Raw genomic sequence first — 25,577 nt, 5'->3', positions numbered from 1 at the left:
ACGTTCAATTTCCCGAGGAGAAATTTGCGGAGAACCGAACGCAGTTTCTTTTACAATTTACCCCTCCCTTCGAGACATCACGGACTGTTAATATATATTTCGACGCTTTTCAACCTGAAATGACATTTTACAATGAAAAGAATAATAAATTTACAATTACAATGAAAAAAAAAATAACGAAGGCGTACGTTTTCTCTCGAAATGCGTGTAAGAAATTGTACGTGTCATTCGTGACACTCGTATTACACGTGGACGACCGGCCTGGACCGGCCCGGTAAACAACAGCTGACGACGGTGCAATTCGAAACCGTCGCGCTGTTGCGCGGCGGAACGGGGGTGAGGCGGAGGGGAAAACTAACGAAAAAAAATGCGAGGAACGTGACGCGACTGGCGACATGTGCGCGTGTCCGCCGCGTGTTCGAACGTGCCGTAAATTGAGCGGAACGCGACGCGACGTCTCGTGGTCTCGCAGCTCGTAGCCGCGTCAGGAAACCAGGCCAACAAGGTTGCGAGTTGCGAGTCGACGGGCTCACCGCGAGGAATCCTCCGTTGCGTAACGGACTGACGGAGCGGGAAGAGAAAGAGAGAGAGAGAGGGAGACGAAGAGGAAAAAAAGAGATTACGCTCGGCGAAGCGCTGAGCGGCCGACTTATCTGTGATTCACGATTCACGCGATATCGTCAAGTGCTCCCCAGGCGAGACACAAGAGGATCGGCTCGGGACCACTCGTTAGCCTAACCTGCGAGCGAAGTGCAAAGGCTCCCCGGTGCCCCGCGTGTGCGATCTTGGTTATAAGCGTCGCGCGGGATGGTGCGCGATCCCGGAGCGCTGATCTAGCCCGCGGGATTCGCGTCCAAGGTACGAGTCCCGTTCTCAATTCTCACGCAGGCAAAGATCGTTCGCGGGTGACAACCGCGTGCCGCGGTTCGTCAGAGTGACTTTGATCGAACTCCGATTAGCTTTTGATCAACGATGTAGTTCGACCGTCGTTGAGCTAGAAATTTTCCAGTGAGCATTTTCTCGACGATTCGTCGTCCTTGATCTATAATCTTCCTTTCCACGTGTCGAACGGCGGGGGATTAATTAGTCTATCTGTGTTAATGAGGTAGTACAAGTATTGCTTGGTAAGCTTAATGACTGATTAAGTTGATCGGAGTTTGCTCACCCTCGAGCCCTATGGGTGAGAAAAGTGACGTCGTCGATCGCGAAAATAAAGGAAATGTTATTGCAAAGATCAAGGATAATTCTGCATAAAGATATCTGCTCTCTAATATCGTTTAAAGATGTGTCGTGTGATGTATAATGTTATAACTTGTTCTTTTGTTGTAGATATAAAAGCTGCACAAGTTAGAGATACCAAAACTGGTCGATTGACCGTACATTTGAATCATGTTGCAAAGCGTGAATAAGGAACTGGCCCCCATAAAGTCACATTATTTCCTTTACAATGCTGGTAAGTCCAATCAAGACTCTGCCTCTTCGACAGAGCTGTTGCAAAAAGCTGAATCCTCACGCGTTCATTGCGCTTATTCTGTTCGCAGCGACGGGACCAATGGTGCAGTTTTTGCCCACGATCGGAAAGCAATTGGGCTTCTCTGCGACGATAGTCGGCACAATATACACAGTACTACCGATTTCCGGTCTGATTGCGAAGCCACTGTTCGGCAGTCTGGCTGACAAATTCAAATTGCATAAAACCTTCTTCTTGATATTCGAAGCTATATTGACAATAGCGTTCTTCTCCATTTATTTTATTCCCGAAATGGACAGGAGTGCAAGTGTCGCTCTTATCTGCGATAATGATGTGGCGTACTTAGAGATTTGTCCAAAGATAGAGTTCTCGAAGAAAGCGTTGAGCAACGTAATATTAGAAGTTCACTCTAACGCAGCCTGCAAGGTGCGTATAAATGCGTTATTTTCTCGATCGCACGTATTATTCCTTCCGTTAATAATAACTAATATAAACGTAATATTCATGTTCATAGTTAACTTGCAAAGGAGCACCACACGGTTTCTTAGAACTGTCCGGCAAAAACGTTTCTGTGAACAGCACGTTCGAGTTTGGTGCAGGATTCGATGTGTATCAAGATTTACTTGTAAGAAACTTACATAATCTTTTTTTTATCCGCCTTACTCGTGAGAATAACATCAATTCTATTGTGAGAAATAATTTGCAGACGAAAGACTGCGTAGACGTAAGGCTGCGCACGTTTCTCGATGGCACCGCACATGTTCCGGTATGCGGGGGCCAGCTAAGGACTTCGTGCACGGCAACTTGCCGGAACAACAGTGCGTTTAATCATCTTCTGCAGGAGGCTAAGGATTCGCAAAGCGATATCAGCCATTCTACGTATCAGTTCCACATATTTTTATGGGCGGCCATTATTAGTTGGATTGGAATGGCTGTTGTAGTTAGCATAGCCGATGCTATCTGCTTCGATCTCCTTGGTTCGTATTAAGCACTGTTGCACAGATGACGTTGTTATTAAACTACAGCTACTTCGATACGTTTTACATATTTCAGGTCATGAAAGAAGGAACGATTACGGGAAACAGAAGATGTGGGGCAGCATCGGTTTCGGTATTTTTGGCATAAGCGCAGGCTACCTGATAGACCTTTCCAGCAAGGGACAATACGACAAAGATTATACTTGTATATTTTATATTATGCTAGTGGCCATGGTCGCCGACATTGTGGTGTCTGCAACATTGAAAAAGGTACAAAAGAAGCTCTCAAGTGTTGTATAACTGAGACTAAGATAGTACAGAAGTTTGATGCTTCTTGTTTATCGAGAGAATCCAAAAATTGGCAGGTAATGGGGCAGTATCGTTACAGAAAAATCCAGAATGCTCTGTGGACGAGTCGTCGCTATTTCGAGAGCTGTTAAGCGTTTTCAAAGAAGGAAGAGTATTGGTATTTGCCTGGTGGTGCATAGGCGCCGGGATGTGTACAGGAGTCATTTGGAACTTTCTGTTCTGGTACAGCGAGGACCTGGCAGCCAGCTCTCATGTCACGTGGAGTAAAACCCTGCAGGGTCTGATGACCGGTGTTCAATGTTTCCTTGGAGAATTACCCTTCAACTTCGTATCGGGCAGCGTGCTGAAAAAACTCGGCCATGTTAACGTCATGAGTCTCGTACTGCTGATCTATGCAATTAGGTGAGTAATTAGGTTTTTATATTCTATTTTTCTACTCTCATTGTGTGTGAATGCATAGTTTTATTTGTACGTTGCTAAAAATAATAATTTAATCCCGCAGATTTATGGCATACAGCATTATATCGAATGCCTGGCTGTTTTTAATTCTTGAATTGCTTCACGGACCTTCGTTTGGTCTGTGTTGGCCTACGATGGTATCCTATGGTGATAAAGTGACACCATCCGGTACGAAAGCCACTATGCAAGGATTCATCGGTGCTGTTTTCGAGGGAATTGGTTAGTTATTAGAGTTTGATATTGTACGGGATCGTTCATATCTTTTAATTCGTCCCATAAATTTTTTATTTATTATCCATTTCAGGAGTGGCAAGTGGTAGCTTTATATGTGGTTGGTTAATGGATTCTTATGGAGGTGTTACAGCAATGAGAACTTTTTCAGTGGGTGCTCTTTTATGGCTAAGCGTCTTCTGGTTGGTGGAACTGTTACTAAGGAAGTTGAAAGCCTACCCGTTATACCGAGGCCATAATCGTGAGTAACGATTATGTGGATATATAAGTAATAAGGCAAAAGGCACTATTTTTGTTTAAATCGTAATTAAAATATCACGCTCAGAAATCATTTCATCATATACTCGAATCTATCGAAGTTTAATTGTTGTCGCTTAGTAAAGTTTACGTTAAAGTTAAGATTGCATGTTTTGGAATATCTTGTTGCACGAATTTGCTTTTTAATTTGCACTTTAAGCTCTGTTTCCTGCATATTTAATGAAATAATTAATAATCTATATTCCTACTGGTTCTTTTTCAGATCTAGCGAATTATGCCAATCCAGATGACGCTATTCTTATGACGATAAGTCAAGAATTACAAACTTACTAGTAGAACAATTTTATAATATAATTTTAAAATTTATCAATGCATTCCTCATTGATAAATCAATGCAAGTTTTATCGCACGATTGAAATTGAACAAAGTTAATTTTTCACCGCCTTTGGAAAGGTGGAAAGGAAATGGTTATTTCTCATCGTGATATTTTGGGAGTTTTCCAGCAAGTGACACAAGTTGACACAAGTGTCGTTCCGTCTTTATTACTCATTACCAAAAAAGTAACGACATTTGTGTCGACTTGTGTCGCTTGCCGGAAAGCTCCCTTTATCTTTTTATAATATTTGAACGAAATTCAGTATTATGTCATATGTATATGTGTATAAAAATGTAAATTATATCGCATCATTGTCATCGTAATACATAATATATACTTTTTTAGAACTACTTTCTTGTTTATACTTACCTTCGAGTTTTCATGCACGGATAATAATCACAGAAATGTCAGTTTATAGGAATATATTACTAGGCGTGTATATATGCACAAAATATTCAGATGAAAAACAGCGAATTATGAAATTTAATGCGTCACGTGAAAAATCAGATATCTTGAACTTCGAAATTACTGACGTTTAAAAACACTTAATAATTTCAACATTCTTAAATTATTACCTTCGTCAAGAGGTTTAATTATCTTGAAATCTTAAAATATTATTATTGATGTGAAACAAGAAATAAAATATTAAGAGATATTAACCGAGATAATACGTGTCGAGCCCAGGATTAAAATTATCAAGTTGGTCAGCAAAATATCTCAACCATTTATTCACTGTGAATCCATTTTTCCAAGATATACCAACACTAACAAACATAGCATGCCTGTTCGATCGCAATCAGTCGATTAGCACAACTTCCTTACGAATCTCGTCTACTCTATCGATAAAAAGCTACAAATAACTTTCTTTCCATTCATACCGCGACACTAAGTAATGATCGCGGCGCATTCGCATCGTATAATCTTCGATAATAATTCCGTATATCGTCTATCGGCGACATACGGGAGACTCGCGGCGCAGTAAACATTTCCGTGGCGTTAATCTTGTTTCGGCGTCGATGATCGTTGAGTGACGGAGCGTGACGGTGAGGTGGTTTGACTGCTACTCGGTATAGGTTCTATCATAGCTTGCAGATTGGGGATCTCGCCCGTCGCGGTGTCGCAACAATCATTCATTATGATACCGGCGCCCGGATGGATGAATGCGAGGCTACCCTCGCTGGACGAAGCTAAGCTGGTCGAGAGAGGCGGAGATCGTTCCTTAGGCGATGCCGAGGAAGCGGGATTACCCATGGGCGAGGTATTGGAGTACGTCGCGGTCTCCAGTTTACCATGAAGCTCGAGTATACGACCTTCTAAAAGAAGATTGATCTCCACTTGCGCCCGATACTTGGATTCGACGGCCTCCAATTCGGACGCGTGTTGCTCCTTCGTCTCTTGCAGGAGTCGTTGCAGATTCACTAGTTGCGTCTCCTTGCGCGCATCCTTATTTTCTAACTCGCCCAAGCGTGCCTTCACGGCTTCCAAATGTGACGATCGTGATTCCAACTGTCGCCGAATATCTGCAAAAGGATTTCAATAATATTCGTAATTTGCATTTAACGCAAAGAACATCCATTCTCAAGTTTGTTTGTCTTTTGGATGCTTACTGTTTAACTCTTCTGTACATGATTTCTGAATTTGCGCCGTTTCTTGCTTGGTTGTCGGTGAGAAAGTACTTGTGTTTTCTTCTAATTTTAATTGCGCCTGCAGGAGAAAGATACATACGCAATTATTTCCAGATAATTTCTCCAGTTTAAATTTTCGTTAACTAAGCTTGTTAACGTGATTTCTTATTTTAAAATATATTACCTCTCCTAAAAGCACAAATTTCTTTTGCATAGTATCCACAATGCATTCCAGTTCTTTGCCACGGTCCGCAGCTTTTAATGCCGTTTTAAGCTGATGTCCCGCATTGAAGAGTTCTGCCTCGACAGAACGAAGTTGTTGCTGCGCTTCAGCCGTCTTTTTTTGTTCGTTTTTTAATTCCAATTCTAGTATCTCTAAACGATCTTTGAACGCGTGACTTTGCCGTTGCTCTTCGACGCACTATACATGTAATGAACGATTATTAGTCTTCCAATATATTTTTTTTCTGTATATTTTCAAAAATGAAGTAAATACTTTAGTTTGCCAATGATGCATAGCTTCTTTGTATTGTTCCTCAGCTTGATTCGCTTCCTTTTTATTATGCTCCAATTGCGCTCTCAATTCTTCCACCTCTCTTTCGATCATTTTTAAACGTTCAGTCTGTAAGACAAACATCGAACAAAAATGTCAAGTCTCTATCTCAAGTCGCATAAAAATTTAATAAATATTATTTATAAGAATGTGAACGGACCAAAGCGAGATTATGCTCTTGCGAAGCCCGCGAATCTCGCAGTTTACCGAGCAGACGCCGATTACGCTCAGCATGGACTTCCCGTCGCTGCCGCTCGAATTGTAGTTGCATTTGCATAAGTTGAAGTGATTGATTATTAGCGCAAGTGGGATCCACACCATCGTCTTCCCCCCCGTCTTCTTCCGCATCCTCCTCTCCTTTCTTCTTTTGTTTCTGCCTGGTACCATTTGGTCCTGTAAAAAGATAGTATTTCACTCTTCACTTGCCAGATACCTGCTATTACAATTGTTATATAGAGATTACTTCATATTTACTCGTTTTACTAGAGAAGCTATTCGTTTTTGTGCAAGCCTCGATATACTGATCGAGCATGCTGATTGGCGACATTCTTGAATCAGAACTTTCTTGACTACAGTTTTGGCTGTTCTGATCTAACATTCCTAACAACAGATGCTCATATGGATATAGATCGCAAGTTTGACTGCCCGTATCCTCGTGTCTCTTCGCTCCCATTAACGCTTGATCTGTCACGTCCTCGCTATAACATTTCTTCTGTATTTTCATGTCCGGACACGATCTGGAGTGTCGAATCTGTATCAAGCATATAAACGTTGATTTCTTTTTTTGTTCCTGCTGGTAATGCAAAATATTATAAGCTCTTCGATACTTCACTTTGTGCGTTTCGTTTGAATTTGAGTCTTCTATTGGGAAATGACATTGAGAATACAGTCGAAGCTGATAAATTTTTGTTGATAAATCGGACAGAGTGCCGTACGTGCTCCTCTCATTTCGTCCCTCAGATTGCGCTTCGACATACTTTGACATTTCGACCGCTCCATTTCCGTGCGAACTGACAATCTCCAACACCTATAATAATTTTACAAAATATTATTACACACACACAATATTAAGTCTGTATTTATTCAACACACAGGATCTATTACTAAATTACTCAAACCTCTTGATCCTCCTGCCAAGAATCGTTCTTCCCGTTTTGACTTACAGCCATTTCTAAGAGCCTCCCATTCTCCTCGCTATTACTCAATGATTTTTGCGACTGAAGAACATTTTGCCTGTCTGTCATAATTTTACTTAGTCTATTCGAGAGAAATCCATGTGTGTTCGCTGCAACGTCTGCGCTTTTTACTCCGGAAACAGAAGAGGGATTTACAGGAGTTGGCGTTGAGGGCCGAGAAGATGTACCGTTGCCCAAAGCGTTTAGAGCACGCACCGCGCTAGATCCCAGAGGCGTTTGTCTCGTTGATAATTTTCGCAAATCCTACGAGAAATATATACTTTCAAACGTGGAAATAATAATTTTAGAATAATTTTACTTTTATGTCGTTACGTGTTATACCTTAACGGGAGTTGTTTCGGGGGTAGCTTCTATAGCAGCCTCGGGCGGGGAAGTACCGCTTCTATTGTTATTAGGCGTTGGCGGGGCAGAGCGTGGCTCGAGAGAGGCAGTTTGCGCCGGACTATGCGGTGGTACTGTGATGCTCGGTGACCAGAACGTATCATCTTCCCCATTACTGATCTCCGTGGTCGTTACTCCCCCGCAAATGTTTATCGGCGCACACGTGATGGAAGATTGATCTGTGTCATAAATTAAGCATCATTTTCTACCACATTCTTCGGCAAGAGCAGATGTAGGTATGAAGATGGTAATAATGCTGACCTAGAGGCGGAGTGCACCGAGAGTTAACTACTCCTAAAATTTCTTCCCGACATTTGTCTAACGTAAAACGGCCACATTCTATCACAATATCGTGATGTTCCATCTTTTTCCACCTACGGCGCAACAAAGAGAGGCAACAGTAATTTAAACAACGCTGCACGTAACGTAAAATAAATTATTTTGTATATAGCATATACGTGTATACGTGCGTATTATATACCTAGTGGCTGAAATTTCTGCATCCTTAGATGCTGTGACAAGAGAAGGATGCATACGCACAGAATCCAGCATGGGTCTAATAGTATGAGTAAACGTAGCCAATTGATCACGCTGAACGTACTGTTGCTTCAGGTATGATATAAAATTGCAAGGATACATCGCGTACAGTCTTTGAAATAAGCCGTATAATCCTACCTATAACGGTGGCATGGTAAGTGGTTTATGTTAACGTTACGACACACTATTCGTAAAATGATCGTAAAACCGTTTCACCTGCAAATGTATGAGGTACAAATGGTCCTTGTCGATGACATTTGGTGCTGTGGTCGAAGTAAAAGAAGGAGAAAGTAAGGACGATTGATGATGATGATAATAAGAGGCCAAGCGGCCGAATACCTCAAATATTTCTGGTAGATATGGCCCTAGAGCAGCAGGTAACATTGGTAACAACATTACTAACAGAAGAAGGGCACTCATAAGTGGTAATATATCTGCCTCCACCTTGAAAAATACAGTCTTGTAAAACTGTATATATACACTCAATCCTTTCCGACATTTATAAAACGTGATTTTTTAATCAAATATTATACGTTCTCTAAATGTGAAGCTCTTAATTAACATCAATGATCATTGGCACATGAAAATTATGTATATACAGCATAAATTATATGCATTTAAAATAGATCGTGGTCATATTAATACATGCTAAAAAATGCAGAATTGACCAATTAATGAGGAGTTTATGCGTATATATACATAAATAAACATATGGATCGGCGAAGAAGAGGAAACACAGAGAAATATATTACCTTAAGTAATTTGAGTAGATCTCTGAATAAAGCATGACTGGCTAGCTTGTACAACCAAGTAGGCTGACGTCTAGCTATATGCCCGAGCAACGTGAGCGCCTGTATTCTCTGCCTACTATTGCCAGGTTTTGAAAGAATGTCCGACAAACGATCTAACAGATGTTTATCGTGCGGATCTCGTACTCCTGCTAATACTTCCGCTGTCCTCAAGGAGTTCGTAGAGAGATAATAATCGAACAATCCATTCACCAGCCAATTGTCCTTTGCTGCAATTAATCCAAACGCAATTTAAAAACAATCCTACTGTATCACATTGTGAAAAGTACGTATATGCGTTACTCACTGCATAAGAAATGATCGTGGAATACTTTCTTGATCTCCTCGACCTCCCCGAGCTTATTCGACTCCAGCAAGTAGAACAGATCGGCGACGCCTGCCGGACCGACGCTCATCTTGACAGCGAGTGGTGGCACGGCTCAAAAGATCCTACTCTCTCATGGTCCTTCGATCAGGCGGTGGAAGCAGAAATCGGTTCGGCAACGTCGCTCTGAGCCATCCGTCGTCTGTCACGCAAGACAGGCATTGTCTGGAGCGACGGGGATGCCAAGGTACCTGCGGGAGGGAGAAAATACACCGTGTGAGAGGCGGATCGTGGAGAATCGAAGGAGAACACCCGAGTAGCTATCTACGGTAGGAGCAACGGCTACCAGGGGAATAGCCGATCGCGGGATTCGAGTCGAGCGACACGTCGCCGTCGGCTCGACCGTTCCGCGCGAGAACGGCACGCCGCGACAGGGTCGCGCGACCATCCGCGCGAACTGTCAGCGCGCGTACTCCTTTTTTTCCCCCGCTGCACGATCAGCACGATACCCGACGACAGAGGAGAGCCCGTCGGCCCCGCTCCGCGTAACCGCAAAAACTGTCAGTCGCCTCGGCGGTTGACCGGTCGCGCGGTAGAGCCGCGCACGCGGGCCACGACGTCGGGCGAACCTCGACGGCGAGACCTCGCCGCGTATCAGGGCGAATCAACCGAAGCAACTCACCCGAATCTCATCGAGCACCTCCACGGCCGAATTCCTGCGAGTTCTATGGCGACAGTGGCGACTGGCGAGCTCGGGTGGTGGGAAAACCTCCATATATCTTCCTCGGCAGGTCTCCTGGGTGCTGCCATCTCGCCCCGCTGCAATTAACCTCCGTCATTGACTTTCGCGCAGCTAGACGGGATCGTCGCGCGGATCGAACTGCTAATTATCTCAACAAACGAACGCGATAATTATTCGTTCGATCGATAATTCGACTTACAGGATTTATGATTTTTTTTTAATTTTCTTTCTCTTGCATCGATTAAGTTACTTGAATGTTAATGATTAAAGGGTTTGTCCTGCTGTCCCGCAACATCCGATATCCAATAGAATAGATTTTTCTTTTGGAGACAAGATCGTCGTTAGCTGGAATCCCTAGAAGATACGTTCTCCTATTGGACGTCGGGACGTCGCGATTAAAAATTCATGCGAAGATTAGACTTTGATTGTGGTAGAATTACTTGAAAAGCAAAATTTCTAGCTATACAAATTTATTTTCTCTAATTTAATTTTTCTCCATATATATATTGCAAACGAAAAATTAATAATTCTACCTATATTAATAAAACGGATGTCGCACGATAAACTAATTGCCGATCAAGTTAATTGGAATTTGATCAAAGCTATTCTTTCAAATCGCAGGGAAAAGTTGAAATGACTGATCGAAATGAAAGGAACGACAATTACAAGGATAATTACAAAGATAATCTCGTTTTAGATCCTCATTATATTTTCGCATTATTTGCTGTATTTAGTATTACGTTACGTTACTTTGTGAATTTAAATAAATTTTTAAAATACGTATCTAATTTTAGATCTCGAAGAAATGCACTTGTTCAACGTTTTTTTGACGTATAATACGTAACGACGTAAAAAAGTCAAAATCATAATTCGACATTCTAGTAAGAACGAATCATTAAAATTAATATTTTCAATGTTAGAGAATCTGTTATTTCGATAAAACGGTTCAATATTTTATTATAACTTTCGTATACGCGGTCTAACGATTAATTTAACATTTCATTTTCTAGACAAAACTTGCACAAATGCGACTAATTTATATGTAAAAAATAATAGTGCTCCCTTCGAAAGTTTCATGGTATAAAAACATAAAATGTCGAACGAGCATATTTCACTTCTCGTCGGTAGATATCAGACACATATTCTAAACATTTATCGAAATTCGATATATTAATCTAAATTAATTAATTTACAAAATTAATTAATTTACAAATAACGTGGCAGATTTGCGTGTGATGATACGAGCACGCGATACATATCGTGCTTGATATATGTACAGTGCACGCTTACGATCGGCATCATTTTATGGAATCAGGATTTGCCATCATCTGACTGTAATCTTTTATGAAGGAAGACGTCAATTTGCGATTTAACGTCTTAAATGCCCGCTCGTGGATGTTGCTGACTCTCTTCGCGTCTCCGTGCTTCATCTCGTAGTTCATGTAGTCTATCCAGATGGACGTGTTGTCAGTTCCGAACTGCTGTGTCGCTATTTCATAAGGTCGTCGCACGTGTTCCGGCAGAGTGTCCGGCTGAATGAGCTCCAGCGCGATCATCTTTTCGTGGAATTTCAACGACGCGGGTAGTTGTAGGCAGAGACTGTTGTACGCCTTGCGAGCCGCACGGATGCCTAAGGAAAGACAAAGATAGGGAATAGGTACAGATATCGTGGAAAAAGATTCGTCGTATTAATAAAAACATATGCTGCTAAAATTTTGATAATAAACGCAAAATAGGAAAAAAATCAGCTATTAATCTGATTACCTTTCGTTAGAACGAGCCATTCAAGCCACATAGGCTTGATATCTCTGGCGATCAGCGGATGTGACCGCAGAGCCGCTTGAAAACTCTCCTCGGCTTCTTCCGAGCTTTTTATTTGAGCATGCAAGATCCGCATCTTCCACAAAGGTAACGCTTTCTCGCCCAATATCTTCGTCACCTAATTGTCAAAATACCTCAATATTGGCACGATCTAATATATCGGTAGTTTGCAACTTTTATCACCTTTGGAAACATAGCGTACGCTTCCTTCTCCAGGCCACATTGCAGCAAATGATTGAGCCGAGCGTGCCAAATAGCGACGCTGTTCGGTACCGCATCGGTCGCTCCGCGCAGAACTTCGTCCAGCTTTTCCCGCACGTCATCCTTCTTGTCGACACTCAACATATTAATCTACGGAACGCAATAACCACTTTTATATACTTGCAAGAAAGATAAATGGTTTATTTCTCTTCATTATTGTTTCTAAACATTGTTTTAAAAAAGATTTCGAACTGATAGATATTTTAATTGAAAAGTTTCAAGTGCCTCTCTAACAGTGGAGACATTGCTAAAATAAATACTATTTAAAAAAAAGAAACATTAATTTAGATGTAAATTATATTCAAATTTAAGCAAGTTTTTGCCTACAATTGTTAAATTTAATTGTTCAAGTATCGATGTTACAGAAAAATGTTGAACACAAACCCACCCAATGCAAATAATGTTCCTCTTTTGTTAGTTTTTTCGCCTGATGCGCCTGCATCAGGGCAGTTTTCAGGAGTTTCCTTTTGAAATTCGGCAACGACCGCAGATCACGATTTATCTCTAACAAGCACTCTATGTACAACGACCAGATCTCTTCAGTTTTGATTTTCTTCACGGCAGTCTGGTAGACTTTGTTGCAGTCCGTGATGCGATCTCTCAAAGTGATATTCTCGGCATTCTCCACTTCCATCGGCGTGCCACTGAGGTCTGGTTGCACTAAACCTTGCAACTCGCGACGCGCCATCGTATCCCACATTAAGGGCTCATGAGCGTACTCCCGAATCATGTCACTATGATTAAATTGTATCTTTAATTTTAATCACCGCAAGAAATCATATTTGACAGATTTATAATATTAACATGCACATATATGTATATACCTAACGATTCTTTTCTGCAATTGCTCGATGTTATCATACTCCTTTGTGATATTGAGCAACTCGATTATAAATTTAATATCCTTAATGCGCTCGAAAGCCTGTTGATATATAAAGAACGCCGTTTTCGGAAATGGTATTTCGCTATCGTCTGTCGATACTGAATTGTCTTCCTGGTTCTCGGTATTTTCAGCATTAGGAGCTGTAGCTAAGCGATTGTCCAGTTCGAGTCTATGAGAAGAAATACAAGCGTGCTTTGACCATGTGATTGACAGATTACAGAAAAAAAAATTATTGACATATACACTTCGTACTCACTTGAAAGCGTCAATGTATAATAACTGAGAGTCAGGATGAATCTGTAAGCCTCTAAGAAGATACTGTCGTGCATTGTGCTTATTCTTGTTCTCCTCCAATTCCCAGCATACCGCTATGTGCCAGCATTTTGGTTTATCTCTGTGCACTTGCAACATTCTGCCTAACATGCGGTCGACATTGCTGTGGAAATGCTGTAGAAACAAATAACAGCCGATCAAGTGCAACTAATTGTAAAACAGCTTCTACAGACAGATGTCTATTTTTTTTTCGCTACTTACCACATGCTTACAGAACTTCATATAAGCAATCCAAAATCGAATATCGTCTTGAAATTTATATATCGCGTCCTTGTACAAGCTATTCATCTTATTAGTTATAGCATAATCAATGGCCAACTTTTTTTGAGTAATACCAAATTTCTAAAAAAAAAAAGAAATATACAATCAAATCTTTCTCTTATTAAAAAGAAATATACTAAGGTAAATATGATTATTTCTACATGTTACATGTAAAATTATGTAAATAATATTTATATTTTACATGTAATAACGTGGCAAAGTTTGGATATGGACGCAGCTACTTACATCCCTCCGTTGCTTGATCAATTTCAGCAGATCCATTTCGTACTGTATGTACCGAAGGTAGTCCTCCTTGCACTTTGTGTGTCGTTGAATGTTATACTCGTATTCTTTGAGCTTTTTGGAGATGCTCCTGAAAATATAATATAAAACGTGCAACATGCACTCGCAAGCGTGCCTCTGCGTACATAACCTAAGTCGGCTCACCGAATCTCGTTTTCTTCAAAGAGCTTGATCCCTTTCATCTCCTCCAGGGCGGGGATCATGTCCTGGCACCGCTTCTCCACGAACTCCGCCATTTCTCGCGAACTTTAGGAGACACTCGGGGCAGATTGATTCAAGAAAAACGCGTGGAAAATAATGTGCGAGGGAACACGAGACGCAGTGACGCAGTTCTGTTTTGACGACGAGCGACAACGTGTTTCACAAACGTCAACAATTACGTTCGAAAACTCGATCCTTTGCGGCCGGGAGACTTGGCGATCGTTGCGTTTTCCGAACCCGGACAATATCAGACCATTTTCGGAACACACCCGAAATTGAGTTGGTTCTCTAACCTCAAAATTTGACTTTCCACAGTTTCCACGTGAAGATACACGAAGTGTGCGATACGCTGCGAACGCTCCGATAAGAAAATCGGTAAGAAACCCTTTGTTTATTCTGGGAAATAAATGTGGATTTCTTTAAACGCAAACTGAACGTGCTTACATTTATGAATTATACCTATTGCAAGAAGGAATCCTCTTTTACAAGACGCATGATACTTTCATTAATTTGATGCATGTTTGAAACATTTGGAATTTTAATGCAAGAACTTGAGTATCAAAGTGTATATTTTAATTGAATTAGAGAATTCAGACTAAGAATTGTGAGGGTTAATATATATAATCTTAAAACTCAGAAGATTCTTCAATAAATCAAAACAAATAAAGAATCTGAAATAAATATGCGTTTCTTTTAGTGCGAGAAAGGATGACTAGGTTTGCAAGAGCGAAAGGATCCAAAGCTTCAAACGAAAGATTACCGAACGAGGCTACGCCATGGCATGTAATGAAACAGCAATTGGAGGAGAGCAAAAGCAAGGTACCTTCGGAGAAGAAGAAATCAGCAAAGGAATTATTGAAAGATCAAGAAGGTACCTTCAACAGTAGCACTAATGAAAACACTCAGGAATGGGCGGAATTTGAAGATAATAGATCCAAGACTAACGTAAAAAAACATAAGAATTTGAAGTCGAACAGAGATCTCGCAAAAAATTCTGAAAATAAAGCAGCATCCGAAGGTAGTAACAATGTAGAGAAATCACAAACAACGGGAGATATAAAAACAACAGATAAGAAGAGGACTAAATTTTCTAACAAAGAGAAACAAGCCGTCAATAATCCAAATTCAATATCCAATGAAAAAGAATCCAACACTCCACAAGATGTGCATTCGAGTCACGGTGTGTTGAGCAAACGGCAGAAGCGGAATCAGAAAAGGAAGTTGGAAATGTCTAACGATGGATCTAAGAGGTTCAAAAAGGATGCCTCAGGCAAAAGTGACAATAAACTCACAAGGGAGGAGAAAATGAAGAGAAAGGGAGAATATAAAAGGAGGAAGCCAGATGCCGGTGTCACAAAAGTAATAATCAACGGTGTGGAAATCGAAATTGCTATGTATGATGGATTCCCCGTCAAAAAGGAAGATGCGGAGAGATTGGCAGAACTTAAACAGAAAATGATAATGAAGGGTAAATACACATTAAACATTTATATATATATATATATATATATATATATATATAACAGCAGAATTTTAATTTTGAATTCAACGAGAATCTTCATGGAACTTAAAAGAACTACTTCGATATTTCTTTATATCTATTTCTCCTCAAACTTTTTAAGCATAAAAGCTGAGAAAAATTTAATTTAAGAATCTTAAATGCAATTTCAGAATATTTATAGATTTAATTAATATACTTTTTACTGATAATAATGAAATAATTATGCCTTTTTAATTCTAAAGTAATAATATTAACAATATTGCATCCTATCTCAGGTATTCCAAAATCCGAAGTGGATATGGCGATGAAGCTGGAAAGACGCAGGGCTGAGAAAGCTTTGGCACGCGTCAGGAAACTCGTCTGCTTCAATTGTCGCAAGTCTGGACACAATCTGTCGGATTGTCCTGAGCTCGATCGCAACGAGGACTGCACGGGCATCTGTTTCAAGTGTGGTTCAACGGAACACACCCATTTCGAGTGCAAAGTCAACAAGGATTCTATCTACAGATATGCCAAGTGCTTTATCTGCCGCGAGCAGGGTCACATTGCCATGCAATGCCCTGACAATCCCAAAGGAGTTTATCCTCACGGTGGTTGCTGCAAGATTTGTGGGGCTGTAACGCACTTAAAGAAGGATTGCCCGGACTTGGTGAATGCCAAAGAAGACAGCGCCGTTACAGTGGAAAAATTGGATGATTCTGCTGTGGAATCTCTGCAGGAAGATACGAAGGAGAAGTGCGAAAGTAATAAACCATGTAAAAATAAGATCATCAAATTTTAGTGATATATTTACAATATTTATGAACTTCTCATGTATTATATCTTATTATTTTTTCCTTAATGGTAAAAAAATTACGCTTGTCAGAAAAATGTATTGAGTTTTCAATTTTGTTTTTGCAAACGAGCTTTCTTGTTAACTTTTTTTTTATTCCATGCAATAAAATCTGAAATTTCTTATTTTTTTATTAAACACAGCATATTGACTATACATAAAAAATTATTTTGTAATTATTTACAAATTTATAAGATTGTAAAACAGTTGTAAATATGGATTGTAAATGTACGTAATATAAATATACATTATGCGAGTATAGTATTGATTAATACTATATTTTTTAATAACAAGACTTCTTTTTACGATACATCTTATTTTATATACGCACACATGCGTATATAGAAAAAATATTACATACAATTAAATATCTCTTATTCCCTAATATGATATTTCGAGGATTAACACCTTGTAATCCGCCAACAGATTCATTATATATTGCAGTAACTTAAAGTTACTGCAGATCGCAATATGTTAAAATATTTTTACGTTATTGGACATCAAAAGAGAAGTAGGGAAAGAAAAAGGAAACGATTGAAGAGAATAATAAACAAATCGTTTCTCAAGTTAAGAGCAGAATTTAAATAGAAATATTCTTTGTGGATGCAGACAAAACAAGAGAGACTATTTTGATGTACTGTACATTTTAATTGCAATGCATATAATATAATGTGAATGCATATAAATATCTATATAAACTGCAGCTGCACTTTCGATCGTAGAATTTTAATTTGAGAAATACACATGTGTGTATGTATGTTTATATATAATACAGGGTGCTTCAAACATCGCATATTTTCTCTTATAGCCTAAACGATGTCGTTTGTTTCGATCAACATCGAGCCGTGGATAAACCTAAGTTACAAGCCGTTAAAAACTAAGGATGTACTAAGTTAAGAGTATTAACGAATAACAGAATTCTTCATTTATCAAGTACCTTTTACTGAAAGTAGAGCTTTATTTGATACCTATAATGCTATTAAAACACCTAATATTCACAATTAAATAATATATACGGTGTAAATAATATATAAAGACTCTACGGAAGAAGGAAAATCTTATAAAAGCTGAAGTAGCAGTTGTTATATCTCATATTAATAACGTTAATTAACGTATTAACATTACTAATTATATGTTTCATTTATATGTTTCAAAACATACAAGTAAAATTTATATATTTGTACTATTATTAGTTGAGATGTACGTAACAACTGTGACTTAGACCATTATAGACATTTCTCTTCTCTGCAATTAAATAAACTAAAGAAAGGTGCTTAATGAAATTTCTGCTATAATTATTCTAATTTTAGCATCTAATATATATTTCGCAAGTATAACGACTTATCTCTAAAAATATAGAAATGCAACCGATAAATTGACGAGATAAACTCACGAAATATTTTATCATCTTCTCTGAACACTATAAATTTGTTAAATGGTAATGATGATTACGCAATTGAACTGTAAAATGAGCTATCGCTTCTTATTTACCAGTATGTGATTTGCTACATTTGAAAAATGTATGAAATAAAAAAATTCTCGTTTATCAGCAAATTGACACCACTTCTTTTGCCTCACTCGAAATTGAAAAGTCAGAAATATTCATTTTTAGAATACAGTAAAAGCATCTTACATTGATGTTTGAATTATAGATCATCATTTTTGTTTAGTCAAAAACTGAAGGAAGCAATTTGCTCTTTTATAGCTTATATCATTCCCATATATTACTCGGAAGTAAATTCACGCGCGGAGTTATTCGTCGCAAACTCGCTCTGAAAGGCGCTTAAGAATAACTCTGCGAGTTCGAAAAGTTCTGAAGCCTTTTCGCATCTCGTGTGATATAACGTCTTTGGTACCAACACACATTATACTATCTTTATTTATATTCCATTCTCAGAATCAATAATGACAGATGAAAATTACAATGCGAATATCGCAAGTGCACCTGCTAAGTAGCTTCAGCTTTGTGCGCCGACTCGATGATCTCTTTTAAGCATCGACCAAACTCCTCAATGATAAGACGCTGGGATGCCTCATCGTCAAGCATATTACGTTCCGCTTCGTCGGCTTGCGCCATTAAGCATTGGCATGTTATCTCTACTACCTTCTCCGTCAGAAAATTGAATGGTTGTCTATAATAAATAAAAAATAAATATAACTTAAATATATATATAATAAATGAAAATATGTAAAATTAAAATGTATTACACTACAGCTGCAGTGCAGTGCAAGATTTCTTAAAAAATTATAACATTTATATAAAGAAATCTTACTCTATACATTTTTCTCTCTCTCTCTCTCTCTCTCTCCTCTCATACAAACCTTGTACCAGTGTTGGATGATGCAGTAGGTCTAAATGCCATTTCAGACAATTGTAACTGCGCTTTATTTAAACTAAGCTGAGTTGTTTTGACTTCAGTTGCTTCTGCAAGATCTTTCAAAGATTTCTTTTGCAAAATTGGATCCACAATATTGCGACAGCCTATACACTTACAATTTCCAGAGCATGGAATTTTTGCCTGAAAAAAACATTTTAAATTTCTCATATCAACAAAATAGACATATTTAAAACCATCAAATATTTATATTAAAATTTTCATGTGTAAATTGCATTTTGAACATTTTCTTAAATAAGCAATTACTGAGTAGTTACATATTATCAGGAGGAAATATATATGAGATGTAATAAAGGGATAAAAAATTAATCACATATTTTGTCGCATTTTCAATAACAAATCAGGAAAAATATATCTCTACAAGCTCAATTGTTTATTGAATGATATTTATATAGTTCAAAATACCTCGTAACATTCGCAATAATTTTTAAGGCAACCACTACGTTTGCAATTGCAGCCTTTGTTATGTCTCCTTATATCTTCGCCCGTCTCGCGGCCTTTTCCGATTTTAGGTCGGAAGGCGTTAGGATTGCGTTCCAAGCAGGATTTGATCGCACGTTGTCGCTCTTCCTCGTTACCAAGATTGTTTGAACAATTATTGCAATTGCACATGTGACAGAATTCACCGTTCGCAAAGCAGTCGCAATAACTATGAAAGATATGAAGATTTCTATTTAGATTTCATTCAAATATAAATAATATTTAAATTAAGACATAAGCAAATTGTAATTAATTCTGAAATCTGAGAAGATGATTTTAGCTTTTCTATAATTCTATGATGATGTTTACTTCGATTAAACTCGCTTAAAATTCAACAATCTTTTCACAAGAAATGTTACGTATATCAATGAATGCTTTTAGGTAAAAAGACGTTTGTCAGTTATGAAAATAACAAATGAAAGTGAAAATCCAAAGCCTACTATATGAAAGATATTTGTGAATTAATAGTTGAATTTTTTCATTAAAAAATGTTTTTTTTTCCACTAAAGTAAATCACTTAAAAAATAATAACATTTTTAGACAGCAAATCATTTTTTAACAAAATGCTTACAGCTTAAGACACTGTGATTTAGTGCAGTTACACTGTTTTCTTGGCCTGATGCCATTCGGTTCCACATTGCTGTAAGTGGTTCTTGGGGTATTCTTTCCATCAATCAAATTCAACAATCTTTTCACAAGAAATGTTACGTATATCAATGAATGATTTTAGGTAAAAAGACGTTTGTCAGTTATGAAAATAACAAATGAAAGTGAGAATCCAAAGCCTACTATATGAAAGATATTTGTGAATTAATAGTTGAGTTTTTTCATTGAAAAATGTTTTTTTTCCACTAAAGTAAATCACTTAAAAAATAATAAAATTTTTAGACAGCAAATAATTTTTTAACAAAATGCTTACAGCTTAAGACACTGTGATTTGGTGCAGTTACACGGTTTTCTTGGCCTGATGCCATTCGGTTCCACATTGCTGTAAATAGTTCTTGGGGTATTCTTTCCATCAATCACGCACAGAGTCGCTGCAGAACTTTGTGAATTTCCTAAGAGACCCGGCGATGTTTGGGACTTCAATTTTGCCTCATCTGTTGTCGACTGTCCAGTCGGGATAGCAATATTTTAATACGTGAATTTAATACATGAATAAATTTTTCAAAATTGTATAGCTTAAAGGGATACACAAGGTGATTCAGAACAAATGTTTGTGCTGCCATTAGCTAATCGTTACAGGCGCCCCACATAAGTGCCTGTGTTCGACGTTGAGTCACGCCACCCTTGCCTATCTCTGGTATTCGGTCCGTGATAAGCGAAATATTTCTGTTTGTAATTCAAGAACTAGGCTTTCGAGAGAATTTTGGAAAAGAAAAAGTCGTCTTAGGATTAAGTCAGGAATATGACATTTCAAGAACAAATGTGTTGAATCACCCTATGTATCCTGTAATAAAATTACACATTTCTCAGAACCTCGTATTGTTTAAATCTTTTGGATTTTTAATTTTATTTAATACTAACGCGCAAAAGCAATTCATGGAAACTGAATAATCAAGGATATAAATGAATATTATTAAACCTGTTGTTGAATATATTGAGCAGGTAGAACAACGATGTTCCCAACATTCGGATTCGTTGACAGAACCGCCTGTCCTGACGCTAACTGGCTCAACGCTGATGCAGGGATTGCCACCGCATTCTTTGATTGACCGCCGACAGCTGCTGCGGCAGCAGCCGCTGCAGGTATGATTAATTTTTGACTGCCACTTGTCAGCGTTGCCTTCGGCGCAACAGTTCTCAGAGACTGACTTCCGGTATTCAGCGGCACAACCTAGGTAAAGACCATAGAAAAGAATCGTCACTTGCAATATACAATATTTTAAATTTTATGTAGCACATGAAATATCGCGAACTATCAAAATTAAAAATAAAGAATAAAAGATATGTATGTACAATGAACATAATTTTTTTCTCTATGATTAGCTAAAAGATTAATGTTATCGAATAATACTACAATTTCGTATACCTTTACAATCTGTTGTTGATTTCCTATTTTCTGACCAATATTTACAGTCTGAAGTGTTGTGCTGGCCTTTGATTTGCCCACAGTAACGACATTGGTAGATCCTGTTGAGGGGGTACTAACCAATCTCACATATTGCACCTGAAAGAAATGGCACAATATAATAAACAACGTACATATCCACATTTACGATCAATCAATTATTGATAAACTATACGATGACATACTTGTCGTCCAGACATCTGAATTTGATGGAGTTGATTTGATCCAGTCACAATGTTCTGGTTAGCAGGAATTCTAATGACTTGTCCACCTCCAAGTACGTTGCCAGGCTTCAAAGAACCCTAAAGGAAGAATTTTTACCGTATGATTTATCGATAGATAAATAAAATTTTTATCTTCAAAATGTGCAAAAATTGTTTGATTATAACTCATAATCTTCTAACCTGTCTGATGATCACTTTCTGTGGATTTTGCTGCATGGATGACTTAGTCGTAACGAATGTGGGCTGCTGATTCGTCGTCGTCAAGCACTTGGCCTGAAGGCTCATAGTTGGCGCAGGAAGGATTTTCGTTGGTGATTTTGCGGTATTCGCTGGTACTATGGTTACTTTCGGCGATTGAGATGTTGAAGATTGTAGCAACTTGTTCAATATCATACCCTACAAAAAGATAAAAGGATGTGTAGTAACTGTTTTCGCGCGAGACACAATGCAATTTTTAACGAGTTACATCACGTAACTTGAGACAAACCTGCTTTGGCGAAGACGACGGCAAAATATGTTGCTTGTTGGTGGAGAGTATACCCATCTGTGCCAACGTTATATTTTTCGACGGGCTGCCGTAATTAGAAGAGGTACTATTGAGGAATTTGATCCCCTGAGCCGGCTGATTCTCGCTTTGTGAGCTCGTGATGAGAACTTGCTGAGTACCAGACTGCGGCTGACTTCCTGTCAATATCATTTTCGTGTATACCTGTGAAAGATATCATTGGAATTAAAAATCTAATATATAATTTTACATAAGTAAGCTCTATGTAAGAACAGTTGGCGAGTCTCATTCCAATCTTCACTTGTATGCCTCGGTTTTATACAAGATTAATTAAAAAATTAAAGATTGAGTGAAGAAGAAAATAAATATATAGTAATCCGTTTCGGAAAACCATGTTTCAATTGAAAATTTCAATTTTATTATATAATTTTACGAAAATCACTTTTGATGAAGATAAAAATCACAAATCCACATAATATCTTACGTTACGTCCTTGCGAGACGTTCTGCGTTGACCGTTTTAGCGATGGCTGTGAAAACTTAACATTCTGCATGTTACTGATCGTGATGTTCCCAGAGGCATTAGTCGTCGCGATAGACTTGGCGGGCTGAGTGGTCCTTAACTGAACGACACTTCCATCCATGGATTTGCCGGTAATCAGGGTCTGGGCTAGAGACTGCAATTGCTCGGCCGAGGCTGTCGGCGGGTGCGATATCTTCAGAATTTGACTGGTACCCTGTCCGCTCGCAGGCGACACTATCATAATCGACTGGCTCTGCGTGGCCGGACAGATGTTTGGCTTCATCTGAAGAGAGGAAGTCGTCGTAAACGGAGCGTTGCGTTTGAACAGCGCGTCAGGAATCGAGCGTGGACATGTTACCTGGACCGCCGAGACCGCCGAGACCGGTACTCTCTGTAAGGTCGGCTTCGTTTGAAACACAATATTCTGGCTGTTTTGATTCGCCATCGTGTAAATGTGCTCGGTCCGCACTTGCTCGGGAATTTCAGTCATCTCCACATCAGGTACTATGTCAGTCTCAACGTTCCGCTCGATTATTATCCGTTCGTCGTCCGTCGTAACTCCCTCCGAGTTCATGCACTCAAGTTCCGCTTGAATATTCGCAAATTCCTCAAAGTCGTTCGACGTGTACTGCTCACTGCCCTGGGATAAGCTCAGTGCGCTTAAATCGCTGTCGCCTAGCCGGCCCGAATCCAATCCCAGAGGCTCCACCAGGGCCCTTGCGTTTTGCCCCTTATTAGCGGACATGACGATAGTACCTGAAAACATCAGTATCAAAACATCAGTATCAGTCGAGTTGCAAATTGAGTTGCAAAATAAACATTCTGCTGAACGCAGGCAATTCAGTTTGTATTATAAGATCGCGGAAATTCCTAAATATATTCGTATGTAACATGCAAACACAAGTCGTAGCGTATACACAAGATATATATTCAGCAACCGAGACCATCTCTATTTAACAATGATATTACAGTAGCCTTGATCGCGTAAAAAGAAACCGTTTTTAAAATGTAAGGTGTCACAAATGCAGAATTGTCACAATTAGGATAATAAACACTTATTTCTCGTGCATCTCAATCCTTCGATCCTTCTTTTATTTAAATTATTTAGAAACTTTGATCTACGACAAAAGATGAACTCTGAAATAACAACCTGTTAAATGCTGAACATATAAGAATGCCGAATACCACTCAGGCAAATGTAGCCGATCAAGTTGTATCAAGCAGCAATCATAACGCACGTGTACACATGCCTGACAAAAAAAATCCAAACATTTACTCTACTCTACCGTGATTTTGTTCACTTATGCGAACGTACGATCTGTCGCCGCGATTCCACCGCTCCGTCGCCACTGTGGTCCGAGATTTCGAAAAGCGATCGTCAGATAATTGGATTTAAATCCGTCGTGGTCGCCCTTTTGAAAAGTAGCGGGATGCCCGCGTCCGGCCGTTCAACCCAAGCGAAGTTCGACGCGATCAGCGTGCGTTCGAAACACGTCGAACGTGAACGCGGATTCGAACGCGCCGTGAAGAGGGAAGAGCGAGAGAGAGAGAAAAAAGGGAAATAAACCGAGCGAGATAGCGCGAATGCGAAAGTGCGAAATCGCCGTGGAACATCAGCGCCATTTCTCGGCGGAACGCGCCATTTTCGCGATGTGGATTTTCGAGCGCGCCCGCGAGCAACGAGCAACTCGCACGCGTGCGAGCTCGAGGGGGACACTGGGCCCCGACGCACGACGACGAGCGACGGGCGGGACGTCGCGTGCGCGCGCGCGCGCCACGGCGCGAAGCCGAGAGACGGCGCGGGACCTAACCTCAAACGGAGTTTTCGCGATCGTAACAGCAGCGGCAGAGAGGCGGGAAGGCGGTGACGCGGGGGGAGCGGAAAGGGGGCCAGCCGAGAGCGGGGTCGAACGGCGAAATTGGGGCTCGCGGCCGGAGCGCGGCGCGATCCCGCCCGTCGCTCGGCGATCTTGAACGGAGCCCGATGTCACCGAGTCCCAGGGGGGCGACGGGAACGGGCACGGCGTCGCGCGCGTACCCCGTCGTCCGGCAACACCACACACGTACCTGCGCGTTCCTTCGATAGCTCGAATTGTTCAAAATCACGCGCCCACCATTGCTGGCCCACAGTGCACCGCTGTTGCGTGTGAAAATTGCGGCCTGGGGAAAAGCGGAGCGGTTCCGCGCGATAACGCGACCGGCCGGGCGGAACGTGCGACGCGTGGGACAAACGTTATCGCGCGCTGCGGACGCGGACGGGACGCGGACACGGTTTCGCGCACTTTGCCAGTCGCCGCGACATTTCACGCGCTTACGCGGGCGAAGATTGAACGAGTCGACGAATGACGAGCTGCGAGATCGAGACGGGAAACTCGTGGCGCGTCGCTGGACGCGCCGCCGCGCCGCGCCGCGGCGCCCGCGCCATCTGGCGCAACGGGGGAGTCGCGCTAGCGACGCGCGGTTTTTACGAACTTTTGTCGACGTGATTTCCGATATCTTTTACGATGTAACAAAGTAACCCTCCGATAATAAAAATTAATAAATTATAAAATGACGTATAATAACTCCAGCAATTCCCTTCTCTATAAAATGAAATCAATTTATCATATATCATTTATATTTATCTAGAACTTCTTTATTTTATAGCTAATCAGTACGATTTGCTGCTGCTTTTATTAACTAGTATTTATAGTTTGCTGCGTTTCGTATTTTCGGTTACGCATATTCGCGCTTCTGATTGGTTACCGCGATACGC

At 39.9% G+C, this 25,577-nt stretch overlaps 5 protein-coding genes across 15 annotated transcripts; 2 read left to right on the top strand and 3 right to left on the bottom strand.

The window, feature by feature from the left end:
- Positions 1–377: 377 nt before the first annotated feature.
- On the top strand, positions 378–4,431 carry Sugb (Sugar baby). 3 transcript variants are annotated; one of them, XM_071779127.1, is made up of 10 exons: positions 378–858; positions 1,330–1,453; positions 1,542–1,897; positions 1,986–2,096; positions 2,178–2,448; positions 2,525–2,718; positions 2,837–3,159; positions 3,260–3,435; positions 3,521–3,688; positions 3,968–4,431. In XM_071779127.1, the coding sequence occupies exons 2-10, from the start codon at positions 1,390–1,392 to the stop codon at positions 4,036–4,038; spliced, it is 1,734 nt and encodes a 577-aa protein (XP_071635228.1). In that variant the 5' UTR covers positions 378–858; positions 1,330–1,389; the 3' UTR covers positions 4,039–4,431. The 3 variants fall into 3 exon arrangements, with proteins under 3 accessions (XP_071635228.1, XP_071635230.1, XP_071635229.1); XM_071779129.1 differs by having other exon boundaries at positions 3,521–3,715; XM_071779128.1 differs by lacking the exon at positions 378–858 and adding an exon at positions 892–1,008.
- Positions 4,432–4,785: 354 nt separating this feature from the next.
- On the bottom strand, positions 4,786–10,324 carry Tsc1 (tuberous sclerosis 1 protein hamartin). 2 transcript variants are annotated; one of them, XM_071779115.1, is made up of 15 exons: positions 10,169–10,324; positions 9,469–9,737; positions 9,126–9,391; positions 8,590–8,817; positions 8,318–8,511; positions 8,098–8,210; positions 7,777–8,015; positions 7,378–7,698; positions 7,092–7,286; positions 6,734–7,010; positions 6,420–6,652; positions 6,203–6,328; positions 5,891–6,127; positions 5,689–5,785; positions 4,786–5,601 (listed from the first exon to the last, which is right to left on the bottom strand). In XM_071779115.1, the coding sequence occupies exons 2-15, from the start codon at positions 9,575–9,577 to the stop codon at positions 5,078–5,080; spliced, it is 3,159 nt and encodes a 1,052-aa protein (XP_071635216.1). In that variant the 5' UTR covers positions 9,578–9,737; positions 10,169–10,324; the 3' UTR covers positions 4,786–5,077. The 2 variants fall into 2 exon arrangements, with proteins under 2 accessions (XP_071635216.1, XP_071635215.1); XM_071779114.1 differs by having other exon boundaries at positions 6,734–7,286.
- A 592-nt stretch (positions 10,325–10,916) lies between these two features.
- Positions 10,917–14,463, bottom strand: LOC139813558 (U3 small nucleolar RNA-associated protein 6 homolog). Its single transcript, XM_071779126.1, has 9 exons — positions 14,235–14,463; positions 14,034–14,160; positions 13,728–13,868; positions 13,450–13,640; positions 13,135–13,362; positions 12,699–13,044; positions 12,233–12,400; positions 11,993–12,167; positions 10,917–11,858 (listed from the first exon to the last, which is right to left on the bottom strand). The coding sequence occupies exons 1-9, from the start codon at positions 14,324–14,326 to the stop codon at positions 11,527–11,529; spliced, it is 1,800 nt and encodes a 599-aa protein (XP_071635227.1). The 5' UTR covers positions 14,327–14,463; the 3' UTR covers positions 10,917–11,526.
- A 71-nt stretch (positions 14,464–14,534) lies between these two features.
- On the top strand, positions 14,535–18,178 carry LOC139813560 (uncharacterized). Its single transcript, XM_071779131.1, has 3 exons — positions 14,535–14,666; positions 14,989–15,759; positions 16,068–18,178. Exons 2-3 carry the CDS (start codon positions 15,000–15,002, stop codon positions 16,571–16,573), a joined length of 1,266 nt encoding a protein of 421 aa, XP_071635232.1. The 5' UTR covers positions 14,535–14,666; positions 14,989–14,999; the 3' UTR covers positions 16,574–18,178.
- LOC139813555 (uncharacterized) lies at positions 16,889–25,170 on the bottom strand. Of its 8 annotated transcripts, XM_071779121.1 has the most exons (14): positions 24,890–25,170; positions 24,138–24,234; positions 23,973–24,072; positions 22,785–23,578; positions 22,283–22,504; positions 21,976–22,191; positions 21,757–21,873; positions 21,533–21,670; positions 21,086–21,337; positions 20,420–20,610; positions 20,072–20,188; positions 19,426–19,669; positions 18,947–19,143; positions 16,889–18,756 (listed from the first exon to the last, which is right to left on the bottom strand). In XM_071779121.1, exons 4-14 carry the CDS (start codon positions 23,565–23,567, stop codon positions 18,573–18,575), a joined length of 2,661 nt encoding a protein of 886 aa, XP_071635222.1. In that variant the 5' UTR covers positions 23,568–23,578; positions 23,973–24,072; positions 24,138–24,234; positions 24,890–25,170; the 3' UTR covers positions 16,889–18,572. The 8 variants fall into 8 exon arrangements, with proteins under 8 accessions (XP_071635222.1, XP_071635218.1, XP_071635224.1 ...); XM_071779117.1 differs by having other exon boundaries at positions 24,138–25,170; XM_071779123.1 differs by lacking the exon at positions 23,973–24,072 and having other exon boundaries at positions 22,785–23,105; positions 23,181–23,578; positions 24,138–25,170.
- Positions 25,171–25,577: the final 407 nt, after the last annotated feature.

The sequence above is a fragment of the Temnothorax longispinosus genome, chromosome 5, assembly GCF_030848805.1.
Source record: "Temnothorax longispinosus isolate EJ_2023e chromosome 5, Tlon_JGU_v1, whole genome shotgun sequence".
Taxonomy (NCBI): Eukaryota; Metazoa; Arthropoda; class Insecta; order Hymenoptera; family Formicidae; genus Temnothorax; species Temnothorax longispinosus.
This window is presented reverse-complemented; position numbering and strand designations above follow the sequence as displayed.

What these genes read in the sequence shown, in the direction of transcription:
- Sugb (XM_071779127.1), top strand. Translation starts at nt 1,390, where the DNA reads ATGTTGCAAAGCGTGAATAAGGAACTGGCCCCCATAAAGTCACATTAT. An exon ending in ACTCTAACGCAGCCTGCAAG is followed by an intron (nt 1,898 to 1,985) that starts GTGCGTATAAAT and finishes TCATGTTCATAG; the next exon opens with TTAACTTGCAAAGGAGCACC. An exon ending in TGTCTGCAACATTGAAAAAG is followed by an intron (nt 2,719 to 2,836) that starts GTACAAAAGAAG and finishes GTATCGTTACAG; the next exon opens with AAAAATCCAGAATGCTCTGT.
- Tsc1 (XM_071779114.1), bottom strand. Translation starts at nt 9,577, where the DNA reads ATGAGCGTCGGTCCGGCAGGCGTCGCCGATCTGTTCTACTTGCTGGAG. An exon ending in TCGGTGCACTCCGCCTCTAG is followed by an intron (nt 8,016 to 8,097) that starts GTCAGCATTATT and finishes TTTATGACACAG; the next exon opens with ATCAATCTTCCATCACGTGT. An exon ending in CCGAAACAACTCCCGTTAAG is followed by an intron (nt 7,699 to 7,776) that starts GTATAACACGTA and finishes TATTTCTCGTAG; the next exon opens with GATTTGCGAAAATTATCAAC.
- LOC139813558 (XM_071779126.1), bottom strand. Translation starts at nt 14,326, where the DNA reads ATGGCGGAGTTCGTGGAGAAGCGGTGCCAGGACATGATCCCCGCCCTG. An exon ending in CGTACGCTATGTTTCCAAAG is followed by an intron (nt 12,168 to 12,232) that starts GTGATAAAAGTT and finishes TTTGACAATTAG; the next exon opens with GTGACGAAGATATTGGGCGA. An exon ending in ATGGCTCGTTCTAACGAAAG is followed by an intron (nt 11,859 to 11,992) that starts GTAATCAGATTA and finishes GTCTTTCCTTAG; the next exon opens with GCATCCGTGCGGCTCGCAAG.
- LOC139813560 (XM_071779131.1), top strand. Translation starts at nt 15,000, where the DNA reads ATGACTAGGTTTGCAAGAGCGAAAGGATCCAAAGCTTCAAACGAAAGA. An exon ending in ACAGAAAATGATAATGAAGG is followed by an intron (nt 15,760 to 16,067) that starts GTAAATACACAT and finishes ATCCTATCTCAG; the next exon opens with GTATTCCAAAATCCGAAGTG.
- LOC139813555 (XM_071779118.1), bottom strand. Translation starts at nt 23,567, where the DNA reads ATGTCCGCTAATAAGGGGCAAAACGCAAGGGCCCTGGTGGAGCCTCTG. An exon ending in ATCAACAACAGATTGTAAAG is followed by an intron (nt 21,338 to 21,532) that starts GTATACGAAATT and finishes GTCTTTACCTAG; the next exon opens with GTTGTGCCGCTGAATACCGG. An exon ending in AAATCACAGTGTCTTAAGCT is followed by an intron (nt 20,189 to 20,419) that starts GTAAGCATTTTG and finishes TCTTGTGAAAAG; the next exon opens with ATTGTTGAATTTGATTGATG.